The sequence below is a fragment of the Pleurodeles waltl genome, chromosome 10 (assembly GCF_031143425.1).
Source record: "Pleurodeles waltl isolate 20211129_DDA chromosome 10, aPleWal1.hap1.20221129, whole genome shotgun sequence".
NCBI classification, from domain to species: domain Eukaryota; kingdom Metazoa; phylum Chordata; class Amphibia; order Caudata; family Salamandridae; genus Pleurodeles; species Pleurodeles waltl.
Genome location: NC_090449.1, coordinates 677,581,374 through 677,605,901, shown reverse-complemented (window position 1 = coordinate 677,605,901; position 24,528 = coordinate 677,581,374). Strand labels below are relative to the sequence as shown.

Sequence of the window (24,528 nt, the reverse complement as noted above, 5' to 3'; positions counted from 1 at the left end):
AGAATGTGGGGGACTATCTCCATCCACACCAACAGGAGCTGTTGGTCCAGTTTCTGGCTATCTCAGTGTCTCACCAGAATCCCTAAGCCAACCTGGGTGGAAGGTGATTAGGGCAACCTGAATAAGACCCTGAGTCCTCAGTGAAGTCGTAGAGACTCATCTCATCCTTTCGTCGTATTAGCCCAGGCGAAAATACAAAGATGCATCTGAGTTTTCATTAGACTTATTGAAACAAATGGAATCTTGCATAAAGCTAATAAGCTGCGATAATTAGGCAGATGAAACAAAGCAAAGTAACCAGCATGATGGACATGGTAAGGTCAGTGAATAATCCAACTATGGTAAATGTGTTGTATAAGTTCTAGAGATTCCTACCTAAACCTAAGACTACTCTGAGAGCATAGCGGGTATACCCTTCTGCCTGGCCCAATCTAAGGGACTAGCCCCAGTCCTATACCTGAAGACAGTGTCAGGAGTCGGCCTGCAGTGTAGATGACAATCCTCCCCAAAGCTGGTAGATTAGCACCAGCAGAGCTGCATGTCGAACATAGCATTCGTCCCAGGATGGCTGCAATGCTCTCTGCCTCTTCAGGGTCAGTGTACAGTTTATATAATAAATCCATATTGTGTTGGAAGCTTCGCTATGGTGTAATGCTTTGTCTAGATGTTAGAAGCTATCACCTGAATGGGCAACACAAGAACTAAGATATTGTGTAGTGTTCCTGGCCTTGAACAGAAAGTTCTGATTACATGTCGTGCCAAGGCTAACTAAACAAGCAACTCCTACCAAGTATTCCTAGAAGAATATAAAGCAAAAAGAAAAAGTGCATGTAAAATGTCATTGCTAAAAGCAGTGCAGCTAAAACGCATAAAATATGAAATGAGAAATTAAGCTCAAATCGGGAACCAACGTGGGTCCAAAAGGTCCTCGTGAAACTTAACATTAAAAAAGGAAAAAACGTAGTCTTAACTGTCTGCCATAATTTTATGACTCATTTTCGACCATAAACTTTTCAAGCTTAAGAGAGTGAGAGATTGCTACTAAGCATCAGTAGTCGTGTGTTTTGCACAATATCTCTGATATGGGCAATTCTTGAAGGGGGCTTATTTGACACACAAGAGGTGGTTATTACTTTTGCACTGAATCTTTCTTGTGGAGCAAGTTTCTTTTGTTGAGAAGCATAAGAATCCTCATTGCAAGGTCTAAGTAAGCATCAATTCTTACTTCTACATGGGCAAATTAATGTGCATCTGCAGAAAGGCTTCTTGCCAGATCTCAAGTGATACTACCTCTGTATGTTCTCCTATTTGATAGCTTTTTGCAACACATAAGGATTTGTACCCCATTAGATTGAAAGTAAAGACAATGACAAAAAACTGAAATTGATGTAACTAGTCGCCATTATCTGATTGAGTCCATTCCATCAAAATTGTTGTAGTTGTCTTTTCCGTTGGCTAAGGAGAGAGTGTATAGGCTCACTTAGGGACAAACATAGAACATGGAAACATCATGTCAATCAAAATGTTTTCCTAATTTCAGTGTCTTTGCTCGGTAGGCCAATGCACCCAATAACCCGGTTATTGTAACAAGTTTGTCATTGATTGCAGAGGGAATTGGCGAGACATTCCAGGCCTATTCCCTTACCATCTAATTTTGGGTGAAATAGCTGGGTAAGCCTTCCTGGTCAGGTCTTATTTCTTGGACTGTGCATCCTCCGTTCTCCTTAACATTTATTTATATGGCCTCATTTTTAATGCACAGCCCATTATCCAGCTATTCTATTTGAAAACGATTTCATGACCTTCAGTCCTGGTTTGTGGAGGCCATCTAATAGAGAAATGCTCCGGTTACAGGTAGAAGTCCTGTTCCTTGCAAATCGTTGGTGCTAGGAGCCATCTGCCTGGTGTTGTAGGCCTTCCTACAGTCCATCAAAGGAAGGCTGGTGCAGGTTCTCACATACAACACCACAACCATGTGGTACTGCAACACGCTGGGTGTTGTTGGATTCTAGATCTTGTACCAAGAGGCTTTCTACCTCTGGAGCATCTGGACATTCCCTTGATCGTGAACCACCAGGCAGGTTCCATCAGGGCAGGGCAGTTTAGTTTGCCTGGCGTATCACGAATGGCTGTTGCACCCTGAGGCGGCACTGAGTTTCTTCGGACAGTAGGCAGAAACCTGGCTTGAACTTTTGCCACTGTCTAGGACCAAATCTATCTCTATGAAGTCCATTTACACTGGTGACAAGGACATTTTTGTGGTCTGATTTGGAATCTGCAAGACGTACCTTGTATGAGCCAGACTGTCAGAGGTTTTATTGTTAGTTTCGTCTTTGGCCCAGCCAAGGCACAACTAAAAGTTATTTGTCCTTTTTGCTTTTGCAGAGTCAGCTTTTCTTACTTAAATCACCTGTTGCAATGCGTTTTAATGGTTTGCAGCACATGTTCCTTCTCCAACAGTTTGTAATACCATAAAGGGACCTTAACTTGGTTCTAAATTTACTCCTGTGTGCCCCCTTGTGCTGGTGCACTGTTGCTCGTTGTGTTTTCTAACTGTCAGAATTTTCCTCCTTTTTGCAATCACTTCAGCCATAACTTTCTTGGTACAGCAACCCTACACCACTTTTTTTTCCAAATATTGCTACGGTGGATCACACTGTCTTCTTGCCAAAAGTGGTGATACCTTTTCATGCTGGACAATCCATTACTCATCGGTGTTCATTGCCTGACCATACCCCTCGAAAGAGGAGGAGAGACTCCTACTCCTTTGTCTGGCCCCAAAAAAGAACTTTAAGCTTTTATATCAATCACACTAAAGACCAGCATATGGTTAATCAGCTTTTTGTGGGGGCTGTCAGGGGTAAAGAAAGGCAAGGTGGTGCACAGAAGGACTCTGTTGAGGTGGATAGTCCTCCTCATTAAGATCTGCCACACAATTGCCATAAAGCCGTTGGAGTCGGCCTGCAGTGTAGATGACAATCCTCTCCAAAGCTGGTCGAGGGCCTTTGAACTCATTCCACCTGAATGCAGACTGCCACCACTGCATTGGCACGCCAACTATTTTGTCCCTAACATCTGTCAAGACGAGAAATGGGCATCAGTGTACACACCTTATCGAAACACTTCTGCTTTCACAGCCAGGTCTGATGGGGAAGGGCATTGTATCTGTTCGGTCCTACAGGACTTTTTGGTTTGTACCCCATCCACCTTCGGGGACGGGGTTGGTTCTACTTTGGTATCTGTTCTAAAGGTGAGCAGTCTGTGGTTAGAAATATCCACAACAAGAACAAGTTACTTACCTTAAGTAATGTGCTCTTTCTTGTGGATCCTCTTACTTAAGATTCCCCACAGCCCTACTACCTTCCTGTTCTATGAAGTGGCCTTTTTATTCCATCTTAAAAGGCCCCAAATTGTAAATCTGAAAATGTCTACCTCTCATTGTTTTGTGCTCTGCATCCAAGGGCACGGAAAGAGTCAAGCAAGAAACTGATATCAGTACACAATGGTGACTCCTATATGTGGCTCTACTTAGTCACTTCCAAGGCGGAACAAAGTCAAAATGAAGCAACATGGCACCACGTGGCAGTGCTTGGGAGCACTATTTTGAAAACATCCAGATGGAGACTGGGGATACCCTAAAGATGAAGAACCTGCAGTTAGAATATTCACTAGACGGAGCATTATTGAAGATAAGTAACTTGTTTATTTGACCACCCTAGAGTCCATGTGACCATTCAATTCCTACTCAGGACCTGATTTTTCTTTTCCATAGTGATTCTCAGAGTTTGGAAAAACTGAGAGAGACACAGATTTCAGAAAGACTTTCTGCCACTCTTATTACTGCTAGCAAGTCTGTGCAAGTCAACGGAGCAGCAACCGTAAGTGAACTTTTTTCCACTTAGAAACATTTGAATGTATAAGTATGCTTTAAAAAAGAGCATTAGTGAAGTGTAGTAACTGATAAATTGTGCTGGTGCAAATTTTGATCTAAGTGCAGGAAGCAAACTGTGCAGCAAAACAAAGTCTTAGAAAGTACTGTTTGCCATAAATGTCTGAAAAATATTTTTCATTTTATTATTTCTTCATACACTTCTTGTTTCAAGTCGGTTCTTCCTAATTTCACCTGTTTAACTTCATATCCTAGTTTTTCATCAATGGTGTTTTAGTTTATCCTCATTGGAATTTGTCTGAGATTTGATGCTGCTGGAATGTGCTTGTTTCAAATCATTGGCTTTTGTAGACTAGACCCTTTCTGCCATTGGTTTGAGACTTTCAGTCACGTATATGCTTTGCCAATAAGATAATTGCCATTTTTGTCCGATATTGGCTTAGTAGGGTGTCTTTCCACCTTTATTAAAGCGCTTGCATTGAACTGCGTGAGGAAATACTTGCAAACAGTCCTTTCCCTGCTTGTGCTCTATATTTTTGCCACACACACCCACCCCCAATTTTCCTCTTCCTTGTGTGCTCATTTGTCCCTCCCACCTACTGCCCCCTTTGTTGCTCCCTCCTTTACTTTGCATTTTGTTCGTTATAGTACCTGCCAAACCCTTTGTTGCTCCTCCCTTTTCCTGTCTTTGAAATGCTCCTCATTCCCCCCCTCAACACCTTTCCTTCCTCACTTTCATCCCACCTCTTTCCTCATGCTGTTTCTCTTAACCTCCCTCCTGACCCTCCTTCTTTCCCCCCTTTTCATCTCGGTTCTCCCACCCTTTCCTTTTTGTGACTTCTCATTAGTGCTGCCAATGGCTATGTATTTTTTGATCATTTGCCTAAAACAAAAGACTTTTGACCTGATTTAGATTCTGGCGGCGGGATTACTCGGTCACAAAGATGAGGGATATCCTGTCAACTATATTACAATCTCTATAGCATATCATGGGATCCTAATACGGGTGACAGCATACCCGTCATGTTTGTGACGGAGTATTCCCCACCGCCAAGATCTAAATCAGGCGCTTTGTATCGAAAGCATGGGAGTCTTCTTTTTGTCTCCATGTGAAAAGAAGGTCGGGAAGAAAGGGTTCCTCCATTACAGTCCTTCCTATTTATGGCAAAGTAAGGTACTTCAACAAAGGGTCCCTTAACCTTTAATATACTTAGAAACAAAAATAGCACTTTATCAAAAGCAAAGATGCTTTCAGTACAGATAGTCTTTCATTTCTTAAATCTGCCTGGCTGTAATATTCCTATCTTACATTCATTAGCTCCTTAAATCCCGAGCAGTTGACTTTGGCACTACCTGTTTTTGAAAAATCCGCATACTTAAGGAAAAGACAGTACCCCCTCAAGATGCCTACACAGTTGCCTGCCACCTTTTATTACTAGCAAGCACAACACTAACAGTTTCTTTATGAATCTGCAGCAGTGATGCCCTTGAGAATTAGGGGATTCACTTACATCTCATTGGATAGTATTTTGAATGGCTCTGCAGTTCCCCAGTATTGTTAAATATTTTTATACAGGTCTTTTGGGATATTCAGGTGATATGAATGAAGGTTCAATCACTACGCAGTATGACACAAGAGATGCTGACCAAGAAGTGTGCCGTATTATACTGACCAAATGCACTTAAGCAAATGTGGGGAATATGCAGCCATGTATTAAAGGCTTATACAACTAAGATATGTGTTTGAGCCATGTGCGGCTGTAGATAGACATTCTTTGCATACTCTTGCCATCTAGTGTTGGGTCCAAATGTGTGCAAGTTGTTTTTCTTCTAAGAAGTCTTCAGAGTCACAAGGCAAAGTGACTCCTCCTCTTTGTGATAATGCACATGGGCATCAACTCCCTTGTTAGAATGTTTTCTTTCCGCTGTTGGGTTTGGACGTATATCACAGTGCTCCAGTTTGAGACCGTTTCGCGCTCATTTTGGTTCGTTGTCCTTCCCTACCCTCATCGATATTGTTCTTGATTGCGTTTCTGCCATTGCTTATTGAACAGATAGTAAACTATCACCTGTTAGTTGGACATGCTCCAACGGCGGCCTTCGGGCCTCGCCCTCCCAGGCCTATCTATCATCTCATTGGCTTTGACCAAGAATGGTGCTGCTAATGGAACTGACTCAGTTTTGCTTCTGTCCCAGGTGCCATGCTAAGTACCTCAGGACTGACGTTCATCGGGTTTTCAACCTGTGCTTGTCTACCGATCACTGGGAAAGAGGACTGTGAGACCTGCTGATTGTTCTGATCGAAGACCTTATGACACTGAAGGGCATGTTTAAACAAAATGCAGTGCAAGGAGGTAGAGGAAACACCCGACATCTTCGGACAGCAGGATGTTGAGGCGGAAGAGCTTCACGAGGCCTTGTAGGCCAAAGAAGAGACCTTCTCTATCGAAGATTCCGACTGCGATCTACAGGTCGACCCCCAGATGCAGGACCTTCCATTGGGTGAGCATACCATGAGTTCTAAAGTCCACTTTCTGCCACCCAAAAGACCCTCACTTCGGACCGAACATAACAGTTCCCAGGCCACCACTGCAAACAGACCATGGTTGGCATTGACCATCTGCTGCGTACACCCCACCCTCGGACCTGTCACCGAAAGCAAAGCCATCGACTTCCACACCAAGCCAACCGTCTTCAGCTCTGAGCACCCTGGCACCAACCTCCTCCACTCCGACCACATCAGGTCTAAATCCATAATCACTTTCAGCTCAGCAGTCTTCGACACAGGCATCGAACTCCTGAACCTTCCCTCCAAACAATTTAATAAAACCCCCGACTCGCCAAGATTGTGCTGTTGGTGCCACCTCTCTCAAAGCGCCAACTTTCCTTTGCAGAAGCAATAATCTTGCCAGTATCTCCAAAAAACAAAGGACAAGGCTACTAGTCCCTTGCATCCTCCTCTACCTGTTTCTCCACCACCATAACCTCCTCGACTCTCCATTCCACCACCAACTCCTTCTCCACCTCATTCACACGGTGATCCCTTAGACATTACACCACAGCAATTCCCACATACTTTCACAGGTAACCCTTGGGGGAAGCAGATGATCCTTATGACGCCACAGATCCCTGGACCAATTATGACGTTGATCCCCGAGGGATACTGACCCAGATCGGTACCTCGCCAAACCATCACCCCCTGATGACACAGCTTCCTACCAGGAACTCATTGGTAGGGCTGCAACATACCACCAGGTCCCCCTACATAAAGACCCTATCTAAGATGATTTCCTCTTGGAGACTCTGTCGACCACACATAGGGCTTCCCAGTATTTTATAGGGTATGCTGCCACACAGATGATATCTTTGAAGACCATGTGCGAGCATGCATCATCATTCCCAAGGGTGATTTAAAAAAAAAAAAAAATACAAAGCTGCACCCTCAGACCCTGTTTACATCCGAGGACAACTTCCTCCCCCACTCATTGGCTGTATCTAATGCCCAGAAGAGGGCTAATTCACAAACCACAGCTGACCCTCCACCTCCTGATAAGGAGTCTAAGCAAATTGATGCGTCAGGGAAACAAGTAGCGACACAGGCTGTGTTAGAAATGGAGTCTCTAGTTGGCAGTGGTTTGCACCCTCTCCAAGTATGGACCCTCAATCCTGTCAGGGTAAGGGAGCCGCACAGCTAAGATAACCCCTGCACACCCCCTTGGTAGCTTTGCACCACATTCAGGCTGATCTCAGAGGCAATGTGTAAAGTATTTGTGTACACACACACACACACAAACATGCACACACTGACACGCACACTGACACGCACACTGACACGCACACTGACACGCACACTGACACACACACACACACTCTAACACACAAATACTAAAAACACCATAGAAGTTGTCTATACTAGTTTAGAAAAATAGCCAATATTTATCTGAGTAAAACAAGACCAAAATGACAAAAAATAAATAAATAACACAAGCAAAGATAATCATTTTCAAAGTTTAGATCATATTATAATGTTTAGAAACACAATAACTCCAACTGGGGCTATCCTGATGTTTTGACAGAGTTGTTTTCAACAGTCCGACACCACCGCAAAGTAGCGCAAGACGGTCCCAGAGATGCACGGACCCAGGTACAATACCTTAGAAAATGAGGAAACAAAGACATTGAATGGAGTTGGAGAGGTGGGGCGTCGCTGAAGCTGGTGCAGCGTCAGTTGCTTACTGCTACTGGGGAGTTCAGTCGTCTGTTCCTTACTGCTAGGCGCAGGGTAGGTGAGGCGTGGGTTCCTTATGGTTGCAGGGGAGGGTGAAGTGGTGTCAGTTCCTTATGACAAAGCAGGGCGATGAATCCAACAGGTCAAAACGCGAGGCATCAACAATGGGGTGTCACGATCACACCACAGGGCAACAGGTACTGGGGTGGAGTCTGGTGTCACGGATGTTGATGACACTGCACTCTGGATTGACGCTGTGGTGAGACTATAGAGGTGCTGTGGCAGCGTAGGACCTGCGGCATTGGTCACGGTCGTTGCACTCTGCGGGGACCACGGCTCAGGTGCAGACAGCAGTACGGATCGGACACGGCACCTGTTCTGAAGTCGTTTCAGAGTTGATGTGCATTTTTCTTCTTGGTTACACCAGAACTCACTCCCAAGGGCTGAGGGACTGGATTTGGCACCACTTGGCATGTCGGGACTCTCAGCAAGAGAACCTAGGTGCTGGTAGATGAAGTCTTTGATGTCCGTGAGACTTCTTAACAGGAGACACACTCGGTCCAAGCCCTTGGAGAACCTTTGGAAGCAGGATGTAGAAAGCAAAGTCCAGTCGTTTCACTCCCAGGACAGAAGCAGAAGTCCAGCACAGCGAAGTAAAAGGCAGAGTTGCAGTCCCTCCTAAAGCATCCAGCTCTTCTTCCTGGCAGAATGTCCTCAGTCCAGAAGGATTCTAACTTTGTGGGTTCAGAGGTCGAGTACTTATACCCATTTCTGCCTATGAAGTAGGCAAACTTAAAAGAAAAATCTTTGTAGTGCACTAGATCCTGCCTTTCCTCCGGTGGCCCCAGACACACTCCTCGGGGGTTGGAGATTGGTTTGTGTAAGGAAAGGCACAGCCCTTTTCAGGTACAAGTATTGGGTCCTCCCACCCCTCTAGCTCAAGAAGAAGCTATGCAGGGCACACCTCAGCTCCCTTTGTGTGACTGTCTAGAGCAAGCTTCTTCAAACTGGGGGGCGGGCCCCTGTCACGTGGGCTCTCATTATCCTAATGAGGTTTCTGGATTTGGGCGGCAGTATCACCTGAATTGTGGGGAATTGAGTCCAATCCCACACCATGTGACAACTGTCGGCCTAATCTGTTTCTGGCCAAGAAGCAGCACCTCCCCTCCACCCAAGAGCAGGGATGATTTGTGGCAGCTGAGCGCATGAAAAGAATGACTTTTCAGGGAAATCGTGGTGTATCAGATCTCCTCCTTTTCTCTTTGTTACATTAGTCTCACACATGCACAGACAAACAGGAGCAGAAAATGGTTCAATAAGATTTATTGAAGCAACTGCATCTTACATAAAATGGCATGAATTTCAATAATTAGAATGATGAAACACGCTAGAAGCAAAATGGTGACAAGAAAAGTGAAGCACAAAAAACGTTCCACTATACTCTGGAGAAGTGTGGCTCAATTGTTAGAGCGGCAGACCCTGATGCAGAGGTCTGGCCCGGGACCAGGGTTCAATTCCTGCCTCAGTGAGTCATGGGCTCAATTTCCTTGGACCTGATATTTCTCACATCGGTGCCTAATCTAATCATGGGTCCCACTCTGTAACTCTGGGCAATAGCTTGCTTAATCTCCACAACGGCCCCAACAGCGCTGGGATGCCTTGCTTCACCTTGGGGGTGCCCAGGAGTGGGCACTACACAGGGAAAAGCCAAGAAGCCTCAGGGTAAAAGTGCACTATACAAGTATGAAGTTCACAGTTTTACTCTCACTGTGCGTAATATATGCAGTTCCTACCTAAGTTATATTGGAGCACACCATGATAAGTTCTAATCCGCCCTTCAGGGTTCCCCCTAGGAAGACATCATCCCCATACCTGAGCAAGGAAGCCTGTTGTCTAGAGAGAATGTTCTACTAAGAAACAAAATGCTTTCCTAGGCGAAAGAAACTATATAAAATAAAACGGCACCATGAAAGTGGGTGATACTGAAATAATAAAAAGAAGCAGAATAAAATGTAACTAGGCTAAAGGGCACAAGCAGCATGCCTTGATGCTGAAATAACATGCCTAGAGACATCACTAAAATGGCTATACAACACCACTAGAGGGGCCTCAAGTGACCCTGGGGGTCAAAAGAAGAATTATGCAGTTAACAGTGCTTTTAAGCAGAAATACATGTATTGCATTTTTTAAAAGGTAACAAAATTTAACTACAATTTGAATTCAGTCTAGAGATATTTAAACAATGCCAACGTAATGGAATAATTGTGGAAAATTCGGAGGGGGTGCGATTATATATTTATTTTTCCACTGGGGGCACAGCATTAAAATGTTTGAAAAACACTGGTCTAGAGTGAATTCACCAACAGCCCAACTGTTATCCTTGCCTAGATGTGTACTCCACAGCCAGGCAGAGGCACAGAAGGGTTAAGCAAGAAAAAAAAACACTTTCTAAAATTGACAGTTTCAAACTTGCAAGTAAGTGGTAAAGTGCCCAAAGTCCTAAAGCCAGCAAAAACTAAATTCAGCACATGATCAAAAACAAGAGGTCAAAGCAAAAAGTCAAGAGTAAACCACAACAAGGGCTGACCGGTCTAACAGGCCACTAATCACTGATAAACTGCCAATGCACAGGGTGTGTTAGCCAGATATGATAGGGCCTAGTGAGACGAAATGGAGGAACTCTTCCTCCATTATCTCCCAAAGGAGCATAAAAAAAGGGTGCAGGAAATAGTTCAAGACGGCAAACTTATTTCCAATAATTCCATCAGGTGTGCCCTAGATTCAGCAGATACAGCCCTCAGAGGCATTAATACTAGTGTTAGATTTGCAGACATGCTTGGCTACGGATCTCTGGCATCAAGCCAGAAGTTCAGTAAACACTTTTAAAAGTCCCTTTTGATAATAAACACCTGTTTGGACCATGCATTCAAGAAGATGAAAAAGAACACTAATTTAGCCACATCCATTGGGGCACTCCAACCCCCCACTCCTCGTGCCTCCTTTTGCCACTCCTCATATAAGCATGTCATCAAAACGACATCTTCTGATGCCTCTTCCTCCTTATAGAGACACCAAAGTCAATTCACGCCTTCATGGGTTATTACAAGAGTATGTACAGGGGTAACAATTCCAAAGGTCGAGGGAAAGGTGCTCCCCCATACCGCAAAATCCATCTCAAAACAGATTGTCAGGAGGAATGCTAAAGGAGTCACTAACACCAGTCGGGGATGATGAAAACAATTTTTCCCCACCTGGAGATCCATAACTTCGTATCAGTTGGTGTTGGATATTATCCAACATGGTTTTTGATTGGAGCTCATCGCCACATCTCCAAACAGTCCAAGTTCAAGCTGTTCACCTAGAATTGAAAGCGTTTCTAGCCCACCTCATAGGCAAGATTGTCTTAGTCCATACAGACAGTATGACAGCCATGTACTATCTACAAAAACAATGGTGTGGGGGGGCATACTGCCTTAAGTTATCACGCCTAACTCAGACCATTTGGCGTTGGGCAATATGTCACAGCATCCACCTGTTAGAGGAACACCTCTCTGGGACAGACAACAACTTTGTCTACCTCAGCAGGATGAGCAACAAGTCCACGAGGGGAACTCCTCCCCCAACTCCTCCTTCCATACTTTCACAAGTGGGGGTTTCCCCTGCTGGCAATCACAGACAATGCAAAATGCCCAAACCTCGCCTCCAGGTTCCCACACCCACTATCCAGGCTCTATGGATGAACTGGTCAGGGATATTTACCTACGTTTTTCCACCTCTCTCTTGTTCTGTTTGTGGTTTGGAGGCTCAGGCAAACGTGTCTCACTCTCATTCTAGTAGCTCCTTCATGGGCTTGTTAACCATGGTTCACCACACTACTCAAGCTCCCCACGAGAAGCTTCACCTCAACATTGACCTCACTCAGAACCATGAAGAAATAAGGGATCCAAATTCAAAGCAACTCAACCTTGCGATTTGGCTCTGGAGGTCATAGAATTTGGTCACCTGAATCGCCCACCTGAATATATGGCCATTCTCAAAGAAGCTCGTCTACCTACAAATAGAGCATGTTACACAGCTAAGTGGACATGGTTTGTCTTCTTCTGCCGCAGTAGACACATTGGTTCATCTGATGCAACTGTGAAAACGTTCTTTGCTGCCTTCTTCATTTACAGCTCTCTGGCCTTGCCTACACTTCAGTACACTTATATTTAGCTGCAGTGGCTGCCTATCCACAAAACAGGCAATACTTACATTTGTTCAGGTACCAGTTATTAAATCATTTATCCAGTACTCCATCATAGATTCACATGCTTTAATCATACCCAGTCGACGTGGGAGTCCCACTGTGTGAGAAGGTAGCCTCTTTCTATCCTTGTTACCCCCACTTTTGGCCTGTTTGTGAGTATATGTCAGGGTGTTTTCAATGTCTCACTGTTCCTGCTAGCCAGGGCCCAGTGCTCATAGTGAAAACCCTATGTTGTCAGTATGTTTGTTATGTGTCACTGGGACCCTGCTAGCCAGGACCCCAGTGCTCATAAGTTTGTGGCCTATATGTATGTGTTCCCTGTGTGATGCCTAACTGTCTCACTGAGGCTCTGCTAACCAGAACCTCAGTGGTTTTGCTCTCTCTGCTTTCCAAATTGTCACTAACAGGCTAGTGACCAGGCATACTGGTACACCCTTATAATTCCCTAGTATATGGTACTGAGGTACCCAGGGTATTGGGGTTCCAGGAGATCCCTATGGGCTGCAGCATTTCTTTTGCCACCCATAGGGAGATCTGACTATTCTTACACAGGCCTGCCAGTGCAGCCTGAGTGAAATAACGTCCACGTTATTTCACAGCCATTTACCACTGCACTTAAGTAACATATAAGTCACCCATATGTCTAACCTTCACCTGGTGAAGGTTGGGTGCTAAGTTACTTAGTGTGTGGGCACCCTGGCACTAGCCAAGGTGCCCCCACATCGTTCAGGGCAAATTCCCCAGACTTTGTGAGTGCGGGGACACCATTACACGCGTGCACTATACATAGGTCACTACATATGTATAGCGTCACAATGGTAACTCCGAACATGGCCATGTAACATGTCTAAGATCATGGAATTGTCACCCCAATGCCATTCTGGCATTGGGGAGACAATTCCATGATCCCCCGGGTCTCTAGCACAGAACCCGGGTACTGCCAAGCTGCCTTTCCGGGGTCTCCACTGCAGCTGCTGCTGCTGCCAACCCCTCAGACAGGTTTCTGCCCTCCTGGGGTCCAAGCAGCCCTGGCCCAGGAAGGCAGAACAAAGGATTTCCTCTGAGAGAGGGTGTGACACCCTCTCCCTTTGGAAATAGGTTTGATGGCTGGGGAGGAGTAGCCTCCCCCAGCTTCTGGAAATGCTTTGATGGGCACAGATGCTGCCCATCTCTGCATAAGCCAGTCTACACCGGTTTAGGGATCCCCCAGCCCTGCTCTGGCGCGAAACTGGACAAAGGAAAGGGGAGTGACTACTCCCCTGACCTGCACCTCCCAGGGGAGGTGCCCAGAGCTCCTCCAGTGTGCCCCAGACCTCTGCCATCTTGGAAACAGAGGTGTTGCTGGCACACTGGACTGCTCTGAGTGGCCAGTGCCATCAGGTGACGTCAGAGACTCCTTCTGATAGGCTCTTACCTTTTCTACTAGCCTATCCTCCTTCCTAGGTAGCCAAACCTCCTTTTCTGGCTATTTAGGGTCTCTGCTTTGGGGAATTCTTCAGATACCGAATGCAAGAGCTCACCAGAGTTCCTCTGCATCTCCCTCTTCACTTTCTGCCAAAGGATCGACCGCTGACTGCTCAGGACGCCTGCAAAACCGCAACAATGTAGCAAAGACGACTACTGCAACCTTGTATCGCTTCATCCTGCCGGCTTTCTCGCCTGTTCCCTGGTGGTGCATGCTCTGGGGGTAGCCTGCCTCCTCCTTGCACCAGGAGCTCTGAAGAAATCTCCCGTGGGTCAACGGAATCTTCCCCCTGCAACCGCAGGCAACAAAAGACTGCATCGCCGGTCCTCTGGGTCCCCTCTCAGCACGACGAGCGTGGTCCCTGGAACTCAGCAACTCTGTCCAAGTGACTCCCACAGTCCAGTGACTCTTCAGTCCAAGTTTGGTGGAGGTAAGTCCTTGCCTCACCACGCTAGACTGCATTGCTGGGTACCGTGTGATTTGCAGCTGCTCCAGCTCCTGTGCACTCTTCCAGGATTTCCTTCGTGCACAGCCAAGCCTGGGGCCCGACACTCTAACCTGCAGTGCACAACCTTCTGAGTTGTCCTCTGGCATCGTGGGACTCCCTTTTCTGACTTCGGGTGGACTCCAGTTCACTCCTCTTCTAAGTGCCTGTTCCGGTACTTCTGCGGGTGCTGCCTGCTTCTGTGAGGGCGCCCTGACTTGCTGGGCGCCCCATCTGTCTCCTCATCCAAGTGGCGACATCCTGGTCCCTCCTGGGCCACAGCAGCATCCAAAAACCCTAACCGCGACCCTTGCAGCTAGCAAGGCTTGTTTGCGGTCTTTCTGCGTGGGAACACCTCTGCAAGCTTCTTCACGACGTGGGACATCCATCCTCCAAAGGGGAAGTTCCTAGTCCTCTTCGTTCTTGCAAAACACCAAGCTTCTTTCCATCCGGTGGCAGCTTCCTTGCACCCTCAGCTGTCATTTCCTGGGCTCCTGCCCACTCTCGACATTGTCGCCACTCTTGGACTTGGTCCCCTTGTCTTACAGGTACTCAGGTCCGGAAATCCACTGTTGTTGCATTGCTGGTGTTGGTTTTCCTTGCAGAATCCCCCTATCACAACTGCTGTGCTCTCTGGGGGTTGTAGGTGCACTTTACACCTACCTTACAGGGTCCTGGGGTGGGCTATTTTTCTAACCCTCACTGTTTTCTTACAGTCCCAGCGACCCTCCACAAGCTCACATAGGTTTGGGGTCCATTCGTGGTTCGCATTCCACTTTTGGAGTATATGATTTGTGTTGCCCCTATACCTATGTGCTCCTATTGCAATCCATTGTAACTTTACACTGCTTGCATTACTTCCTTTTGCTATTACTGCATATTTTTGGTATTGTGTACATATATCTTGTGTATATTTGGCATCCTCATACTGAGGGTACTCACTGAGATACTTTTGGCATATTGTCATAAAAATAAAGTACCTTTATTTTTAGTATCTCTGTGTATTGTGTTTTATTATGATATTTTGCATATGACACCAGTGGTATAGTAGGAGCTTTGCATGTCTCCTAGTTCAGCCTAAGCTGCTCTGCTATAGCTACCTTCTATCAGCCTAAGCTGCTAGAAACACCTCTTCTACACTAATAAGGGATAACTGGACCTGGCACAAGGTATAAGTACCTCTGGTACCGACTACAAGCCAGGCCAGCCTCCTACACACTGTACTATAATAAAGCAGTATGCAAGAGCTATAATAGCTTAGCGATGTGGGAGTCCATCTATACCATAATAAAGCAGTATGCAAGAGCTATAATAGGTTATAATGTCAGTAGGCCATCAGTTTAATAGTCTAGCAATGTCCTATTTAAAAAAAAGGACCAAACCTCAACTATGGCCAGTCAGGTGCAAGCACCCTCTAGAATACTGCCAAGAGAGGCAGCTTCCCTCATATTTTCTACTGCATGTCGTGTGAAGGGCGCCTCTCTGAGCTCTGCTCAATTTTTCCTTGAAAATCCAGTTCTTTAGCATCTACAATTTTTGAGTCTTCCAAGAAAGGTCTCTTTCGTTCCTGCAAGTCTTGTGGGAACAAAAGACTGCATGTGAATGACCCACAAAGAGACTGCCCATATTGCCTTTATCTACAGCATCGGGTGAGTGAGTGTAAAATCTGCCGTACCTTCTCCTCAAAAACATTGAGAGACAGAGAAGGAAGATTACTTCTATGGCTGCAGAAGTCCATATCCCAAAGATCCAGTTCTTCAGTTGAGGACAGTGATACTGCTGTAAGGCCCCATAAAAGGCCAAGATCCTATCACCAAAGGGTTCTTGAGGAGAGAAGGAAGGTCTTAAAATCCCACCACAAGGACCCTCCCAAAAAGAAGAAATTCCCTCTTGTCTCCGCAGGGTCGACCTCCTCATAACCATCCACTCTTTCCCTTAATAAAAAAAAAAAAAGGGATTATCACCGCTCTCCTTCATCTGAACAGTTGATGCTGGGGTCTAAAGCTCCTCTTACAACTCTGTCAACAACTGTGACCACAGCCACTGTCACTACTGTCTCATCGACAATGCCATCGTCATTAGAACCATCATCAAGAACAGCAATTATTGGGCCCATCTCGTCCACGAAGATACTGGCCTCTGGGTCACAGTCGATGGTGGATTCAACATCACCACCATCGAAGAAGATACTAACGCCGGACTCAGCAAAAGAACAATCAACAATGTCTGCACCACCATCTGCAGTCCCACCATCGACAGCAGCACCATCATCGACACCACCGTTGACCAGAGGAATTTTGCCTGCAGCAACATACTTTAATTAAACCACGTTGTCAACGGATGCCAACACTATCATTAAGATAACCAAAATATCAAAGTCTGCTTTGCGTCGTGAGGTGACTTGTCCAAGCAAAGTTTCAGCTTTGCTTCCAAGCCACCTGTTAGACTGATGAGGGCCCTTTTAGGGACTCTGGCAGTCTCTCAGAACGTCATGTGAAATATCAAGACAAGGAAGAAGACGATGTCCAACAAGGCTATGAGTCTTATTTCACACCACATAGCAAAAACTATGAACATCATTACTATCCCAAACCTAGACGAGATGTGGTACCGATGCCCATGTCACTGATTCAGGATTTGCAGGCCATGTTTCAAGATTATCGAATAAGGTTTCCAGACTCTAATCAGAAACAACAACAACACAACCACAGGCTTTCTCCTTCTACACCGAAAAACATCCCTCCTACATCAACACCTAGATTTACACAAGCCTCAACCATTGCCACACCTCGTAGGGAGGAAGATACTTCTTCAGAAAAAGACAGGGAAGAGGGAAAAATCATTGCTCCACAACAGCCATAGGATGAATGGGACTATTACCTGGTCCCTACTCTATCTCCTCCGCCTACTCACCCCTCAGACTCCTCCCACTGAGGACTTCGGGGTTTCCACAACCTAATGGCCCAAGCCTCAGCATGTTTCCATATACCAACCTCCGTTACACAGTCAGGTTGTTTTCTCCATGACTTTAAAGAGCAGCCAGAAAGTCGGGGAGAGTCATTCCCATCATAGGTTACATCTAGAATGAGGGACCTAAAATTATGAAAAATCTAGCCTGGATAAGAAATAAAGGGCCACAGAGTATCCCCCTGCTTGTCTTATTGACCATCCCAAGCCTGATTCTGTTGTCACTCAGGTAGCTCAACGGCATTCCAAAAACCTTTCCATTCCCATATCTGCTCCACCCTATAAGGAAGGCAAACATCTTCACAACGTGGGGAAGATGTTCTCCCTTATGTCTGCCCTTACTGTCCTTGTAGCCAACACTCTAGCAATCCTAGGGCGCTATGACCGCCAGATGTGGTCAGATGTCAGCAGCTTGCTCGATCTCATCCCTGAGGACAAAAGATCTGTGGCGATGAAGTTAATGAAATATGGCAAGCGTACTTCTGCAGAGATTATCGATTGTGTCCTTGACATCGATTCCACAGGTTTCTGCCAATTAGCCAGAGCAGCAGTGTTATGGTGCCAGGGATGGCTTAAGGCCACATCCTTTTAACTGGAGATCCAATCTAAAATCTTGGACATCGGCTACGATGGGGAAATTTTGTGTGGGAAGCACATTGATGATGCATTTTTGGCAATAAAACAGACACTGGCAGGTCTCTCTGCACTTTGCTATTCAAAAAGTTGCCCTTTTGATTTGCCAGAGGAGAGGACTTATCATCTTACAGAGGAAGCTGCCAGCGACCTCAACAATTCCCAATCCCAATATAGGCCCTCCTACCGTCAGGCCTATCGCCAGCCTGCCACAGTGGCCTACAGCAAGCAAAGTGCACCCTGGGAGCAATTCTTCCCCCCCACCCCTCTCCAGGGTTGTGATACAGGCCACAAACAATGACCTGGACCAGGTACTGGCTACATCCACTCCTTCAAACCAGGTGCTTGTGAACATCTCCAGCAGTGGAAGGAGATAACATCAGTCAAATGGTTGTTGGACTTAGTAAACTACGGTCATACATTGGAGTTTGTGCAAGACGACCAAACCATCCTCCGAAAGGAGCGCACCCTTCCCATCTTCACTTACTGAGGAAAGAGGCATTTCATATGCTTTCCAAGGGCACGATAGAGAAGGTTCCCCCTCAATGAGGATTAGGATTTTATTCCTGTTTTTTCCTAGTGAGAAAAAAGACAGGAATGGAGGCCCATACTGGATCTCAGAAAATTGAACACATTTCTGCACTTAGTCATTCCATATGATTACTTTGTCAGACATCCTTCATCTTCTGGGCAGTGGGCATTACGTGACATCATTGGCTCTACACAGTGCTTACTTCAACATTCCCATTCACCCCAAGCAACGCAAATACCTTTGCTTCACCATAGTCAGTACCCATTACCAGTTCAAAGTTCTTCCTTTAGGACAAACACATTGTCAAACATTCTCAGCAGAACAGAGGACAGTTGACACGAGTGAGAACTGGGGCATCTTGAAGTAGACAAGTTTTTCTCACACTAGGGCAAACCAGCGTTGGATCTTTTTGCAGGAGACAAGAGCACAAGAGTATGGTCAGGTTCTTCCAAACCTAACTCTTGCTCAAATCGATGTCTTTCCTTGAGTTGGCTGGGAAGTCCTTGCTCTTCTGTAAAAGAGCTTCTTTTTGGCTCCGAGGCCGCTTTTTTCAGGAAAGAGGTTTCTGTTAGTCTTTTTCGGTTCGAGGATATTTTTTGTGGTTTGGTCGATTCGAACTCTCGGTGTCGAAATCGTTTGGTGCCGGATTCTCGACCGGAGTCGGAAGTCTAAGGGCAATTCTTTGGCCTTTTTCGGTGCCGATGTTTGGTCACCTTCCATTCTGTGGGTTGAGCCAAGGCCTGCTGGCGGTGGCGTCCCCATGGCCTTAAATGTTTTGGTGTGACCCTGAGTTTTGTACCGGGCAGGTTTACTCACGGTTCGTTGCACCATTGAGGGTCGTTCACCTTCGGATTCATCCGAGTCCGTCTCTTGGATGGAGATGCTTTCCTCCTCTTCGACGTCGAGCTGTTCTTTCGGTTTCAACACCATTTGCAGTCTTCTTGTGCGTCGATCCCTCAAGGTCTTTTTCGATCGAAACGCTCGGCAAGCTTCGCAAGTATCCTCTCTGTGTTCGGGTGACAAACACAGATTACAGACCCGGTGCTGGTCTGTATAAGGATATTTTGCGTGACACTTAGGACAGAAACGGAAGGAGGTCCGGTCCATTAGTCTGGGACGACAGGTGTGGTTGGGCCGACCAGGCCTCTGTGAAGAGTGGAAGCCCCGAAGGGCCACCGAAGCTGTCTTGATGTCGGTGCTGATTCACTAACACTAACCCGGTACCGAGTGATAATACCGTCGAATTTTCGATACTTTAGCGAACTTTCCTGATTCGAAATATGGAGCGAAGAGGAACACGTCCGAACCCGATGGCTGAAAGAAAACAATCTAAGATGGAGTCGACGCCCATGCGCAATGGAGCCGAAAGGGAGGAGTCACTCGGTCCCGTGACTCGAAAAGACTTCTTCGAAGAAAAACAACTTGTAACACTCCGAACCCAACACTAGATGGCAGGCTAATGTACAGCATGTGAAACTGCAGCGTCTCAAGCCACAAACAGACGTACACTGGGTAAGTGACATTTTCCTTCCAGCTACACAGACGTAGGGTGGTCCTTTGCACCAACCCAAAATGTCTTCCAAAGTTGGTTTCCTCTTTCCACCTCAACCAGTCAGTCGAATTATGTTTTCTTTCCTCAACCAGATTCCGTTGTGGATAGGGCCCCTCATAAACTAGATGTGAAAAGAGCTCTAATGTATTATACTGACAGAAACAAAGATTTCCGTAAAACTAAACAACTGTTGCTTTTTTAGTCCCCTCACAAAGGAAAGCCTGTATATAAATCGGACATTTCTAGATGGAGAATTAAATGCATTCAGACATGTTAGGCCACAGCTAACATGACTTTACCTACACCCCCTAGGGCACACTCCCCTCATAAAATAGGGGCTTCTGTGGCTTTCCCGGGCATTATCCCAATAGCTGACATTTGTAAGGCAGCTACATGGTCTGTACCATACACTTTCACTAAACATTGTGTGGATGTTTTAGCACACCAACAAGCTAATGTAGGACAGACAGTGCTACACCCACACGTGCCTCGAACAGAATGCGTCACTTACCCTGAATGCGTCTGTTTGTGGCATGTAGCGCTGCAGATTCACATGTTACCACCCTCTTCCCTGGACACATGTGGCCGTTGCATTTCCTTTCTACAATTTCATATGCATGGACATCTCTTTACTGATACTTACGCTCCATTCTCACCCGCCTGTGGGAAAACAATCTAACAGTGGAGCTGATGCCCATGCACATTATCACCAACAGGAGGAGTCACTTTCCCTCGTCACTCGAAAGACTTTGTAGAAGAAAAACAACTTGCACACATCCGGGCCAAACACTAGACATCAGGAGTTTGCAAAGCATGTGATTCCACAGCACTACATGCCACGCACAGATGCTTGCAAGGAAGGTAATATTCCTTATTGTCCGTTCAGCTGGAAATTTCTAACCACTTGCCAAAAATATTTTTTTTGCTTAAAGATTTGATTACACCTTGTATTTTACCTACATACCATCAGACTTCTCAGTACCCTCAGCTGTTAATTTTGCAGTTTTAAGATTGTCGCTTTTCCAGAGGTAGGGCAAAAGCTGTAAATCTACTGGGTGAGTTGTAAATCATGTGTTATTGCAAGAGTCAAAACAGTGCTCAGGCAAATGAATCAACTGTAAGTTCCTCCAGCAATTGTTTTACTTTTAGATGTTGCTGGATGTTCCTTGTATGTGTTAGTTCCATCAGTGCAATTAATTTGTGGACTCCTGGGACATCACTATAATTACAACAATACCACCTTTGCCATTTTGATATGCTGTATTACAGCACAAATTGTTGTGCTGTTATTTCCCAGAGCAACTTCACCTCTGTTAAGGTCAGGAAATGTCCTTCTGAATATATATCCTATTTCACTACATCATCTTTCCTTGCAGTGCTTCAGATATGTGTGCTACTTCCAGGTCAGTCTGGTGATTATTGTACAAAAGTGGTGCCACCTCTTACCTGTGTCTTTATGCTTTGACATTTGCAGTATGGTTAGGCAAGTGTTTCCACTCTTCAAGTGTTGGTCTCTTCGGAGTGCATGCTATTTAGTGAATTATAGCTCTACAAAAACATTGACATTTTTACTGCTCCAACATTCATCGGCCTTACGATGATTTCTAAAACCAGTATTCCCTCCTAGAACAACAGACATCAAGCCATGGTTGCAGAAAACAGATGTCATGGACCTACACGAGTTTTGACTCTGATATTTAAGGCTCTGGACACAACTCAAAGTTGTGCAGCAAATGCGCCGTCATGCACCCAAAGGCTATCATTCAAGCCCTGTTCCGGGTTGTGGGCATGGTTTTGGTCTTGCTTACAGTGCTTTTCTTGGGAAAGGTCTACCTTGCTCTGAAGTTTTTCAGGAAGTACAACTAAAAGCAAAACTCTAAAAAGCAAAGTAGGAGCTAGCCCAAACCCACCACTCCATGGCCAAGGAGAAGGCGTGAGAGCATCATGGTGTTAGTCTACTCCTGGCTCCTTGATCATGGAGCAGATTCCCCAGCAGATCCAGCTGCGCCCCAAATTTCCATGGCCATCAGCGTCACTGCAGCAAATTGAGGCCCTCAGAGAGGCACTGCTGCATATCTTCTGTGCTTTACTAGCTTCCTCTAGCATGCCTTTGGGCCTCAAGGGTATCCAATCAGGATTCCACCTGTGGGCCCTTCCCCCAATATCAACTGACCCATTTAGGACCTGTTTAGTGGGGTCTAGTACTGACGCTTAGTGGGGTCTAGTACTGACACAGAAACCCTACCCTGGCACCTTGACTTATGACAGTCCGCAGCTCGTTGAGGCCGAAGACAATCAGATTCCAATCCCAATATCTGAACACAAACTGACTTCAGCCAGATCTTGACCGATGTCATGTTTCAAAACTACTAACGCATCTGTAAGGAAATGCCTCCTTGGCATGGTTACCCCCTGACTTTTTGCCTTTGCTGATGCCACGTTATGATTTGAAAGTGTGCTGAGGCCTGCTAACCAGGCCCCAGCACCAGGGTTCTTTCCCTAACCTGTGCCTTTGTTTCCACAATTGGCACACCCTGGCATCCAGGTAGGTCCCTTGTAACTGGTACCCCTGGTACCAACGGCCCTGATGCCAGGGAAGGTCTCTAAGGGCTGCAGCATGTCTTATGCCACCCTGGGGACCCCTCACTCAGCACAGACACACTGATTGCCAGATTGTGTGTGCTGGGGGGATAAAATGACTAAGTCGACATGGCACTCCCCTCAGGGTGCCATGCCAACCTCACACTGCCTATGGCATAGATAAGTCACCCCTCCAGTCGGCCTTACAGCCCTAAGGCAGGGTGCACTATACCATAGGTGAGGGTATAAGTGCATGAGCACTATGCCCCTACAGTGTCTAAGCAAAACCTTAGACATTGTAAGTGCAGGGTAGCCATAAGAGTATATGGTCTGGGAGTCGGTCATGCACGAACTCCACAGCACCATAATGGCTACACTGAAAACTGTGAAGTTTGGTATCAAACTTCTCAGCACAATAAATGCACACTGATGCCAGTGTACATTTTATTGTAACATACACCCAGAGGGCATCTTAGAGATGCCTCCTGAAACCATAACCGACTACCAGTGTGCGCTGACTAGTTTTAGCAGCCTGCCACACACCAGACATGTTGCTGGGCACATGGGGAGAGTGCCTTTGTCACTCTGTGGCTGGTAACAAAGCCTTTACTGGGTGGAGGTGCTTCTCACCTCCCCCTGCAGGCACTGTAACACCTGGCGGTGAGCCTCAAAGGCTCACCCCCTTTGTTACAGCACCCCAGGGCACTCCAGCTAGTGGAGTTGCCCGCCCCCTCCGGCCACAGCCCCACTTTTGGCAGCAAGGCCGGAGGAGATAATGAGAAAAACAAGGAGGAGTCACTGGCCAGTCAGGACAGCCCCTGAGGTGTCCTGAGCTGAGGTGACTGACTTTTAGAAATCCTCCATCTTGCAGATGGAGGATTCCCCCAATAGGATTAGGGAAGTGCTCCCCTTACCTCAGGGAGGAGGCACAAAGAGGGTGTAGCCACCCTCAGGGCTAGTAGCCATTGGCTACTAACCCCCCAGACCTAGCCACACCCCTAAATTGAGTATTTAGGGGCTCCCCAGAACCTAGGAAACTAGATTCCTGCAACCTAAGACGAAGAAGGACTGCTGAGCTGAAAAACCTGCAGAGAAGACGGAGACACCAACTGCTTTGGCCCCAGCTCTACCGGCCTGTCTCCCCACTTCAAAAGAACTGCTCCAGCGACCCGTTCCACAGGGTCCAGCGACCTCTGAAGCCTCAGAGGACTACCCTGCATCTAAAAGGACTAAGAACTCCAGAGGACAGCGGCTCTGCTCCAAGAAAGAAGCAACTTTGATAGAATACACGTTTCCTGCCGGAAGCGTGAGACTTTGCACTCTGCACCCGACGCCCCCGGCTCGACTTGTGGAGAACCAACACTACAGGGAGGACTCCCCGGCGACTGCAAGCCTGTGAGTAGCCAGAGTTGACCCCCAGAGCCCCCACAGCGACGCCTGCAGAGGGAATCCAGAGGCTCCCCCTGACCGCGACTGCCTGCTTCTAAGAACCCGACGCCTGGTAAGGACACTGCACCCGCAGCCCCCAGGACCTGAAGGATCCGAACTCCAGTGCAGGAGCGACCCCCAGGTGGCCCTCTCCCATGCCCAGATGGTGGCTACCCCGAGGAGCCCCACCCTTGCCTGCCTGCATCGCTGAAGAGACCCCTAGGTCTCCCATTGAACTACATTGCAAACCCGGCGGCTGTTTGCACACTGCACCCGGCCGCCCCGTGCTGCTGAGGGTGTACTTTTTGTGCTGTCTTGTGTCCCCCCTGTGCCCTACAAAACCCCCCTGGTCTGCCCTCCGAAGACGCGGGTACTTACCTGCTGGCAGACTGGAACCGGGGCACCCCCTTCTCCATTGAAGCCTATGTGTTTTGGGCACCACTTTGACCTCTGCACCTGACCGGCCCTGAGCTGCTGGTGTGGTAACTTTGGGGTTGCCCTGAACCACAAAGGGTGGGCTACCT

At 46.7% G+C, this 24,528-nt stretch overlaps 1 protein-coding gene across 7 annotated transcripts in view; it reads left to right on the top strand.

The window, feature by feature from the left end:
• Window positions 1-24,528, top strand: part of LARP4B (La ribonucleoprotein 4B) — an 857,205-nt gene that overhangs the window by 792,661 nt on the left and 40,016 nt on the right. For all 7 annotated transcript variants that reach the window (XM_069211182.1, XM_069211183.1, XM_069211184.1 and 4 more), the window contains one exon: window positions 3,773-3,878. In XM_069211182.1, coding sequence (XP_069067283.1) covers window positions 3,773-3,878 — 106 coding nt within the window. The remainder of the gene's footprint in view (window positions 1-3,772; window positions 3,879-24,528) is intronic.